At 39.4% G+C, this 11613-nt stretch overlaps 1 protein-coding gene and 2 long non-coding RNA genes across 3 annotated transcripts in view; all 3 read left to right on the top strand.

The window, feature by feature from the left end:
• Nucleotides 1–1651, top strand: part of LOC306826484 — a 1951-nt gene extending 300 nt beyond the window's left edge. The window contains exons 1-4 of the long non-coding RNA XR_013779427.1: nucleotides 1–57; nucleotides 214–262; nucleotides 462–518; nucleotides 614–1651. The exon at nucleotides 1–57 is cut by the window's left edge and continues 300 nt beyond it. This is a non-coding gene — a long non-coding RNA (uncharacterized lncRNA). The remainder of the gene's footprint in view (nucleotides 58–213; nucleotides 263–461; nucleotides 519–613) is intronic.
• A 193-nt stretch (nucleotides 1652–1844) lies between these two features.
• On the top strand, nucleotides 1845–3899 carry LOC306826486. Its single transcript, XR_013779430.1, has 4 exons — nucleotides 1845–1961; nucleotides 2414–2551; nucleotides 2985–3050; nucleotides 3248–3899. It is a non-coding gene; the product is annotated as an uncharacterized lncRNA (long non-coding RNA).
• Nucleotides 3900–3911: 12 nt separating this feature from the next.
• On the top strand, nucleotides 3912–5689 carry LOC306827186 (uncharacterized protein; the record flags this gene model as incomplete). The annotated part of the gene is made up of 3 exons (XM_079348856.1): nucleotides 3912–4848; nucleotides 4954–5019; nucleotides 5448–5689. Exons 1-3 carry the CDS (start codon nucleotides 4671–4673, stop codon nucleotides 5687–5689), a joined length of 486 nt encoding a protein of 161 aa, XP_079204982.1. The 5' UTR covers nucleotides 3912–4670.
• Nucleotides 5690–11613: the final 5924 nt, after the last annotated feature.

The raw sequence follows: 11613 nt of genomic DNA, 5'->3' as shown, positions 1-11613 counted from the left end.
GAAGACAGCAGCGGAGGGATTCAGGCCCTACATTCAGACCTTCAGGACGTGTAAGAGGTAAGATATGATCACGTTATTTTTTGATTCACCGTGATAGCATATGCATCTGATAATTCATGAGATAACGTGACGTCGAAATAACATATCTCTCATTTTTGTACATAAACTATGTACCAAACGAATTTTTGACAGACTTTTTATTGTAATTTCCAGACACAGAGTCCAGGTCTCCAAGATCCAGACATACACGTAGGTGCAAGAGGTGAGTCATGATAACCTATTTTATTTAGTTTGATAGTATGTTACTTGGATTGTATGATTATTAGATACTACAAGACAAGAGCATCTGCTAATTTGTGAGAGAAGATAAAAAAAAGAAATAATTTAGCTTTCATTTTGTACACAAACTATTTACCAAATGAATATTTGTTTGACATTTTACTGTCATTTTACACACACAGAGTCCAGGGATTCAAGGCCCAGGTGTCCTTTATACAGACCTACCCAAGGTGAAAGAGGTAAGATGTGATGTGAAGAGGCCGAAAAATAACGTTCCTCTCTTTGTGCACATCACACTGTTGAATAAAAAAGTTGTCATTCTAATTATTTACAGGTCGATCACAGCAAAGAGGCAGAGGTCGGACCTGTGGATCTTATGGGTGTGGTGGAGGTCAAGTACCTGGTGACCAAGCAAGAGGGTCTTTAAACCAGCCAGGTGCAGGTCCTGGTCCAGGTAATCTGATGTGGAAAGAAATGAACTGGCAGCCAAAAGACTTTCCTTTTCACTGAGAATCCTGGACCTCTAAATGATGCTGCTGCTCTTGATCAAATCATTCGTAAGCCTGACCTTGAAATGTACTGGTCTACAGATGACATTTTGGTCACCCCCTACTTCAACAAGGTCATGTCCCGCAACCGGTTTGAAATCATATGGAGATTTCTACACTCCAATGATTATGAATCAAGGCCAGCAAATAGCACTGATAGGTTGTACAAAGTCTGCCCTGTCTTATATTACCTTATATCTAAATTCAGTCAAATGTATCAACCTAACACCAACATTTGCATTGATGAGGGTATGCTTCTGTGGCGTGGACGGCTAGCGTTCAGGGTATACAATCCCCAAAAACCTGTCAAATATGGGATCAAATCCTACATCCTTTGCGATTCTGACACAGGGTACTGTTACAACATGAAACCCTATTGCGGAGAAGGCACTTCCCTGGGAGACACAATTGTCTCTCTTCTTGATCAGGTTTTTGTTCACCTAATGTTTTATTATTGAAAATAATAATGATATTTAAGTGTTTGTAAAAACAAAGTATTTCTGAGTGTATAAGAGAAGAAAAATGTATAATATAGTTTGTAAATGTTGTAGTGCTACACTATTCAAAGAAAATTTATAATTTTATGTAATCATTTTTATTTATTTATTTTAAAATATAACTGTAGTTGTCAAATGAAAGTAAAAAGAGTCCAAATGTAAACTCAAAATCACTTTTTTTTCTTGAAAATAAGTGTGTTTTACAAAAGTGCTGTTTTCTCAGCTTTTTGTCCGGAATGTTGTTTTTTTGTGAAAATGGCTGATATTCAAGTGCTGATAAAAAAAGATTGAATGAAGTTTGAATAAAATAGTTTTTTGTATATGAAAGCAGAGGCTCTGATCTTTCTTTTGATGTATTCAATATTTACATTTTCAAAGAACAAAATATTCTGTGAGTCTTGAAAGATTGGTGAAAATGGTGAAAAAGGCTGGCGCTGGCTGGCAAACATTCTAGAATTCTCTGGCGGGGAAAGAGTTAACTGAAAAAAGTATGATCATTTGTTCATTAGTCAGGATTTATTGTACAGAATATGTCTGACACTGTATTGTTTTGTTGCAGACACCAAGTGTTCAGATCCTGACTCAACCTTCTGCAGACCAAGAAGTGAGTGAGAGATCCACTTCATCCTTCCAAGAGGTAATGACACAATGATTCATTTATTCTTTTTAGAATTAAATATAGGTCTCAGTTGGCTCCAGTACATAACTGAAATGCCCTTTCATTGTGTTTAAACAGTTTATGTGACATGTTCACTATATTATTAATATCAATATTGGATTTCTGGGGAAGTAGATCAATTCACATTACTATTGTTTTCATTAACTGTATAGTTAATTGCATAATTTCCAGATACAGTTCGGTGTCATCTCAAACAATGTATCTCTGTCATTTCATTTAAGGTCAGCCAGACCACTGGAGGTGTCTCCTCCCACCAGACCACTACTGCAAAGCAAGTAAGACAGCTGCCTTCTTCTCCTTCTTTCAAAAAAAATTATGTTCTTTGGCTGGGGATATTCACTATTTGGGGAAATATTGTACAACCTTAACGAAGACTCAGGTTATTTACATTTGATTCTTGATGTGGACAGTCAAGAGCAAGCCGTCGTCTGAAAAATCTAAAGCGGCACCATGCTCGGTGTGAGGAACGTTACGATGAGGCCAAGAAAATGATATTTGACAGAGAGAGGCAGATGACTTTTAGTCTGTTCACCAGAATGACTAATTCTGTGAGTATGCAAATTGAAGCAAAAACCAAACATTTGGTTATATGCAAGTTTTACAAGAACCTCCATGGGTTTAGCAGAATATCTCTCATTCACTTGTTTCCAATTCATGCACCATGTTTGAAAGACAAAGTTGCAACAGATATTTTTGTCTCAAAATATTTCTTCTACTTTTATGCGATAGGTGAGTGATAGTAACGCAAAACTTTATGCTATGCATTGTTCTCCTTTTATATCATCCACCATCAACGTCAAATTGCACACTGAGACGTGTTGTGGTTTAAGGATTGTTCTAATTGTATGTCATTGGTAGGTATGTGAGGCAAATATTTTCAAAGTGTTATTTAAATCATGTAATCATTTCCACTTTAATATAACTGGAGTGAAAATGTATATTCAGTTAACTGTATTTGCAGTATTAATAATGGTTTTAAAGGTTGAACGTCCCTTGGTCGATGATGGTGGATTTCATGATGGAAACTCTGCAAACCCTTGTGACCAGGTAATGAATTTTGACAGTAGTGAAATAGAAAAACAACTGTATTGAGGAATCTAATTCAATTAAATTTCATGTTTTTAATGACTCATCACTTTCAAGTTGTGCTATGCACAGTGTGATGGTACTGTACAGGGAATGATAACCTGGCTATTTAGGAATAAATAGTAATAATGCTTTTTTTCTCCTCACTTTTCCTTTAGACCTCTACTGATGAATGTTCAGATTATTCAGATTATGAAGATATTGACTACGTTCCAGACTCAAGTGGCAATTCCTCAGACAACAGTCTTTGTAGTACTGAACTGAGCATCACAGAATCTTCTACTCCCAAAAAAGTGTTAAAGGACATGCTAGTGGGGATAGCTACAGCACACAGTGGGGAGGTCACTGATCCAGAGAAACCTACAAGTTTCAGTTCGTCACTGAGGAGCAGCAGTAGTCATAGCACTTTGGTGATGAGTTGCAGTGCCAATTCAGGGAATACATCGCACAATAACAGCTCCATAAAAGTCTCTCCATTGCCAAACATAGCAAAACAAAGCAAGTACAACAAGAAGCAATATTGTCTTTATTGTAAAAAGGCCATTTCTAAATTGGAAAGACATCTTGAATCCGCCCACAGTAAACAGCCTGATGTTGCAAGGGCTTTCAGTTTTATTAAAAGATCCCGCGAAAGAAGAGATTTGTTATGCTCTATTAAGAAGAGGGGAAACTTTCACCATAATACTACCGCAGCAGCCTCTGGTGCTGGAGAAATGGTTACTTGTCGAAGACCTACGACAGCAAGAGAGTGTGATGGTTATCGTCATTGCAAGTTTTGTCAAGGACTATATGCAAGAGATTGCCTTTGGAGACATGCCCCATCCTTGGCTTTGAAATTGGGGCACAGTTTAGCCAAAGTTGCAGGCATTGTGCAGTGCAATGCCATCATTGCAAATCGCAATGATGTTGCAGAGTTAGCTAAGCAATTTGGCACTTTATGAGAGAAAGTGGACAGAGTCCATTTCAGCTGCTGCATTGGGTACACTTAAACAAGCCAAATGGAATAAACCACAGGTTTTACCATTTACACAGGATGTGTCGCTGCTGCACAAGTTTCTTGCTACCGAATCTGCCAAGTGCGGGAAGGACCTGGAGGAAAACCGCAACAGCATAACCTTCGGAAATCTTGCTAAAGTAACTTTAACGCAGGTAGTACTATTCAACAGAAAAAGGCAAGGGGAAGTCTCAAAAATGGAGCTCCAGGTTTTTACATCCCGGAATCGCACAGAGTTGAGTCCTGACATTATGATGGGCCTTACTGAATTGGAAAGGAAGCTTGCAGGGCACTTTGACAGACTTGAGATTCGTGGTAAAGGGTCAAGAATGGTACCTGTGCTTCTCACACCTGACATGATTGCTGCAATGGACCTCCTTGCGACAAACCGGAATGACTGTCAAGTCTGCACAGAGAATGTGTACTTGATTGCACGCCCAGGTGTCCTTTCCCATTACAGAGGCTCTGACTGCTTTCGCAAGTATGCTAAACAATGTGGTGCAAAGTACCTAGAGGCACTCACCTCAACAAGATTGTGGAAACAAGTCGCCATTTTGTCCACAGTACTCAACCTTTAAGACAATGAAATGGATCAACTTGCCACTTTTCTCGGACACAACATCCGTGTCCACAGAGAATTCTACCGGCTTCCCGAGAGTACCCTGCAGCTTGCAAAAATCAGCAAACTGTTGATAGCAATGGAGAAAGGAAAACTGTCTGATCTGCAAGGGAAAGGGCTGAATGACATTGAAATCAATCCTGACGGTAAAATGTAGTTTGAAACCTAGTATACAAAGCTTTAATGTAACATTTCTAAATGTTCAGAGTTTAAATTTAAAAATTTGAGCCTGACTTTTTTTACTCAACCAGATGAAGTAACGACGAGTGACGATGATTCCAGCGAAGAAACCATTGCTGACCTACATCAACACAAAGGTATCCTGACTCGCACAGTATGTGGTAACATCTTTAAGTTATGAGACTGGAGATGGTTAATAGGTACCGTGATAATCTTGTTTGCTGGGCTTGAGGAATAACAGTATAATATTAGAGAAGATGGTAGGTATAGTCTATGAATATTGTGCTGAAAGATCTGGAAACATTGAGAGAAAGAAGATGAACAGGTTGAAGCCTATTAGGTCTAGACATCAGAAAGAGAAATTAGTGAGAAAGCAATAGAGAAAAGCAACAGTAGATGACAAAATTGGAATTCATGTTTTGCAATAAGAGCTAAGAAGTCAGTTACCAGTACGCTGAAGGGCAAAGCAACTTAGATAGGTAAAACAAGAGGATGGAGCAAGTCAGGAAGGCCCTTTTCATAGGGATCCATTTAACATGTTTCATTGTTACTTTTTTTTACAAAGGCTCAAGAACTGAGACTCCTGGGGATCCAAGCCACCCACTTGACATAGCCACCTTGGACAGCATGGAGGGCATTTCTGCCTCAACCACCTTGGACAGCATGGAGGGTGCTTCTGCCTCAACCGCCTTGGACAACATGGAGGGCATTTCTTCCTCAACCACCTTGGACAACATGGAGGGCATTTCTGCCTCAACCACCTTGGACAACAATGGCAACACTGAACCAAGAAATGGTGAAATATAAGTCCATTTACCATTTTATTTAGCAGACGGATGATCAATTACTTAAGAAATAAATAGAATAAATTTAATAAAGGTTTTCTGAACTGAGGAGAGCAAATATCGGATCATTTTAGTTTTTCATGTTGAAAAGAAGGAGTAGCCTAAAGCTGCTGTTAGTAGAGTTATTGTGTCACCTCAACTCTTCTGTTGGTTCTGATACTGAGCTAGTTTTTGTTTTGGTTCTGATGCTGGTCTGGTTTTTGTTTGGGTTCTGATGCTGGTCTGGTTTTTGTTTTGGTTCTGATGCTTGTCTGGTTTTTGTTTGGGTTCTGATGCTGGTCTGGTTTTTGTCTGATGCTGATCTGGTTTTTGTTTTCTCACCACACCTCTTTTCCGCCTTTCATCAACAGGTCACAGCCCCCACATTCCTCACTGTTGTTTTGTTTTTATGTAGTTGAATGTGTTTGTATTTTACTGTGTTGTTTTTATTTTAATGTAAGGTGACCTTATAATTTTTTTTATTATAATTTTTTTCAATTTGTTAAGTCATCCATGAAAATAAAGAATCATGGTTTGACTTTCATAAATCTATATCTTTGCATGAACTGTTTGGCCCAAATAATTGTATTACTGTCACGACTGCCAGGCAGAAAACAGGAAGGAGGACCCAATTGCAGATAAGATTTATTTTAACTAAAAACAGGCAAGGAGGAGGATCAAGGAGACAAACCATGACAAAAGACACCAACAAACTGCACCAACACGAGGGTAAGAACACACAGAGGGCCTTTTTCAAACCAACCCCTCCACACTCCCCCTCCGTGACGGAGTGCACTCCGTCAGAAGTCACACTCGCAGATCCATCCAGGTGTAGGGTGGAAATACAGCGACAGGCTTTGGGACCAACTTCACTCTCTCAGGTGGAAACAGGAAGTGTGTGTTACCATGGTTACTCAGCGGCATCCTGGGGGAACGGCTTATTATTAATGTACGACATAATACATTCTGTAAAAGTCTTTATGTAGGTTATTTTTCTCTAGTAAATTTATATTATTGTAGACTTATAGCAAAACGATCAGATGGAGCCCACATTCTTTATTTTAATTTATAAATGTAATGTTTAGTTAATTTCTTATAGTATCAAAGAACAGGTTGTCTTAAATGAAAGCACAGAGAAGGAGACTATAAATGAACATCACAGCTGCAAGACGTTTATTTTTTTGTAGCCGAAATTAAGTTTTACAAAGAAATCAAAAGTAAAACAATGATAAATAAATAACAGTGAGAAGTTGTCTGCAACATAATTTAATATTCTTTAGTTTTCGCAACAGTCCCTTTAAATATGAAACACAATGAAATAAACAGGTGAACAGAAGGAAGAAAAGAAGAGGAGGCTTTTATTTGAACCTTTAAAACAATAAACAGGTGAAGTTGTTAACGTCTGTATGATTAAATGTCCATCTTAGTTGGAGCAGTGTTTTGGTTTGTACAAACACTAACACACGGAACTTACTTTTGTATAGGTCACTCCTGCCGTGACTACCGGACGTAATAGGCGTTACACGTGATCATCAAGTGGGCATCGGTGCAGACTCGCTGGCGGAGGGTTTTATGGCCCACTACCACTCCCCGCTAACTGGTTTGAGACGGACTTAATATGGTGAGCCCTCCGCGTGGACACGCAAACGGAGGGGTAGTGGGTAGGGCTAGGGTGTAGTGGACGATTTGAAAAAGACCCAGAGACTATATAGACAGTGGTAATCAGACACAGGTGAGACTAATCAGACAGGTGAGGACAATCAGGGTAATCAAGAGAGGAGGGAAACAGAGCAGAGAACACAAGACCAGAACACTGACAACTACAAAGTAAAACCTGACATGAATACACAACCTAAACCAGATAATACAAAATAACACAGGAAACACTAAAGACTAGACTTAAAACAGGAAATAAACTTTCAGGTAACATAGAAACACACTGAAGACTAATGAAAACACAAGACTATGAAACATTAAAACACACCAGGGAAACAGAAAACAGAACACTCAGAAAAACTAAAACAAGACGAAACACAGAGACAAAACCTAACCATGACAATTACACATTTTCCCCCGACATCTTTCTGTCTTCCATTAAAATACCAAATTTTATACCGTTATATCTTTTGTATTTTCTGCTACGTTATGAAGCTGCTGCTACAGGTAACATGAGGGCTTAGGAGAAGACGCATTTCCACAGACTTTGAATTTGTGCACATTGATGTGCTTAAACATGCACAAGATACCTGGAAATCACACTAAAGAGCGTCTAAAACCAGAAAAAGCAGAATATGTGACCTTTAAATAAAAAATAGCAAAATCAGGAGATATTGAAGAGGAAAACAGGAAACATTTATTCACATATTAAGAGGAGAGAATCTCAGTAAGCAAACATCTGTTGGTCTTGAAAGTCAACACTGAAGAAATTTCCATTTGTACAAAAATAGGATATAATGCAGTCTCAATTGCCATGAAGAGTGTGTGTGAGTCAAAAGCTTATTGACATGTCTTTGATTTTCTTCAGATTTCTCAATGACGCTGCTAAATGAGCACATACAAAGCTCTTCATGTGTTGGCTTTCCCATATTCCACGACAGCAGCAGCTTTCAGGACTATCTTCTGAGTATGTTGTTTCAGGAAATAACTGAAGTAGATCCCAAGTAGGCAGGTTAAGAGTAAGTGGGCGCAGCGAACAACAATAAAATAAAAGCACTTGATCATAAAATAACTGCTGCAATAAACTGAGCATCGTTCTTCTGTTCCATTCTGCTCGCAGGGGTGAATCTGGGTGATGACGATTTGAGCTGTGCTAAGAATTGTTGTTGTTGTTGTGTAGGTGTGAATTGTGTATGTATAGATTGACAACAGTGTTCTCTGAGAGGTTGCAAACCAGTCAGTTATTTTAATAATAATAATTTTAATGACAGTGTTTTGTTCATTTTACCGAGTGGGTGATTGATTTATAGCTTGAGGGAAAGGTGGGACTGCACGCTGTGGGCCTGATTTACTCAACGTATGCGTGTATTGTAACATGTGCAAATTTGATACCATCAGCAAAAAATGTGCTGTCTGATCTACGAGCAGCGTGCAGTGTAGTGATGTGTCAGTTGCGAACGTAACGGCTCTAAGACTCGGCTCTTGGAAGTGAACAACAGGAGCCAGCTCGTCATTGGGAGCCAGATGGGAGCCGATTTCTTTTTTCTTGTCTTTTTCCTGTTAAAGCCGGATATCATTGGTGAAGATGTGCGGTTGCGTCTGTGTCCTCGTCAATCAAGTTATCATTTGTTGCAGGGGATGATCAGGCAAAGAGGAGAGGAGAACTTTTTATTTTGAGCTAAGAGGATGAGAAACAGTGAATGAGCCTATAGATGCAACAGATAGACAATAACGATGTAAATGTAGCCTGGGCTGAAAAATGAAAGGACATGAATCAGAATATTTGAAGTTCATGTTCAAGGCTGAACAGCATTTTATAATATTATTTGGATGTTTGGATGGATAAGTAATACTGTAACTAAACATGGCATTACAATTGTAATAATCATGACTCAGCATACTGAGGCTTTTCATTTAAAAAATTTAACGGAGGATGAGACAGGAGGAGAGGAGAGAGAAAGAGCAGGAGAAGGAACCAGTGAGATGAATGTGGAGTCAGGTCCAGGAAGCCCATTATCAACCCAGGACCCAGTTACATATAAAGACCAGGACCCAGCTACATATAAAGACCAGAGTCTCTCTATATCACTCAGTCAATCACCATATTCTATACCAAACACTTAATATACAGTTAGAGATCACCTTAGTTGTTATTTATTGTGAGGCAGCAACACCACACACACAAATACTTCAGTTAAAGGTGTATTTATTTTATGATTGCAGCAACACACTCATACAAAGACACACTAAACAGTTCTGCCTAAAATAAATGTTTTTCGAATGTTGACCTTGATATTTCAAAAATCCTGACCAAGGTCGCTTGTTAATTTGGGGTTTTTCCTCCCTCTCTCTCTCTCTCTCTCCCTCCCTCACTCTTCAAGCTGCAACTCTGCAGAGTGTATAAATAAAAGTGTGTTTACATCATAAACATTTGATATAATGCATATTTTTACAAAAAATCTGGAAAGCCATTTGGGAGCCAAAAGAGCCGGCTCTTTTTGGTGAGCCGAGGCAAAAGACCCGGTTCTCTAAAAAGAGCCGCAATTCCCATCAATAGTGCAGTGAGGATTACGTCTTTCATATGAGCAAAAAAACGCGTTGTCCTCCATTTAGTACGTTTGCCTTAGTGAATATGCGAAGTAAAGAATTTCTGCATGGGCGAGCAAAATACTGGGAGGAGAAAATATAAAGAAATTAAGTTAGTACAGGCAATGCAATTAACCAAGTGATTGTGACGGTGACAGTATTTAACACCTTTGAAAAGAAGGTGCTAATCCAGGAGTCCAGTATTACGCACTGATGGCAGCTGTTATTGTTGCAAGGAAGAGACACAAGGGAGACAAAAGAAAACATAGAGAACGTGTTTTTTTTCCCAACACGCGTAAACATGTTTGTAATGACAGAGGCTAGAATAATTCAGACATAACTCTTGTCCAGTAATGCAACCATGGAGCTCCTGGATCAACTAAGTCCTGATTTGGAGCCAGTTACATGAAAGAAACGTTACACCTGCCAGGACAGAACTCCTTGCATCTCTGCATTTCTTAGCATCTGGGTCTTTCCAGTGCACTGTCGCTGTTTCTACTGGCCCCAGTTTTTCAAGTGTGCTGACCCAGGTCCTTCATGCTTTGTGAAGAAGGATGAGGAGGTATATTAGGTTTCCATGCTCTGTAAACACACAAGATGACACCAAGCACAGGTTTTTCACAGTTACCTGTTTTCCTAATGTAATCGGAGCGATTGACTGCACACACATCCCTCAAAGGTGCAGTCAGTCTGTGACTCAGACTGATTCTTTACTAACCATGTGGCCAAATAATCCGGGGTCAGTACATCACTCATCCGTTCTGAGGAGCAGTATTCTTTTTTTTAGAAGTTGTTAAGGTGAATATGGAGATGGCTGGCTTTTAGATGAGTGAATTATATGATTGATGCTTCCTGCAATCATTCTATACATTAAAGAAAAGAAGAGCAGATTCAATGTCACCCATATTCGAGCGCCTAATATTGTAGAGTGCACCTTCAGCTTGCTGAAAAGTCGGTTCCAGTGTTTGGATCGCACAGGAGGCCCACTGCTGTACAGCCTAGAAAAAAGTTGCCCAGATCGTAGTTGTCTGCAGCATGTTGCACAACACTACAAAAAGTCACTGGTTGGAGCAAGAGGCCAAGGTGAGCATGGAGAAGAATGACAACTTGACACAAATGGGGCAACAACCCAATGCTGAAGGACTGCAGACATGCCGCTGTCTGAGTCAAGGTCATTTCTCACGAGCTGTTTGGGGTATGTATGTTTATTTGCCTCGTAACTTCACTCAGCAGTATATTAAAAGGGAGCAGCTTTCTCAGCCCTGCATGTCCAATCAACAGCCACTGACCCTTTTAACATTTATGCAGAAAGCCCTCATAACAATACACAATTTAAAATAGGCCATGTTTGTAGGATAAGTAACCTAAGACGTTCCCCTCATGTGAGCACTCTCAGCCGGCGGAGCTAATAGTTGCCGGGGTCATTTTTCTCCATTAACGTTAATTAGCCAATTTAGCTCAAGTTACTTCTTCAAATTAGACGTGGAGTCCCTCGATGCTGAAAGCAGTTTTGTTGGCAATTAGCAAAGCTAGAACTGTGAAGTTGCCTTCTTGACCAGGTTTGAAGGGAAAATGTTCTCTGAATTTTCATGCCGAAAAAACATGTTGGTCCTCCTCCTGGGCGACGTTCTCATCCTCTGCCATTGTCACTCAGTTGAGTGGAAA

The sequence above is a fragment of the Symphodus melops genome (assembly GCF_947650265.1).
Source record: "Symphodus melops genome assembly, chromosome: 7".
NCBI classification, from domain to species: domain Eukaryota; kingdom Metazoa; phylum Chordata; class Actinopteri; order Labriformes; family Labridae; genus Symphodus; species Symphodus melops.
The sequence above is the reverse complement of the archived record's forward strand: the minus strand, read 5'-3'. Positions and strand labels throughout refer to the sequence as shown.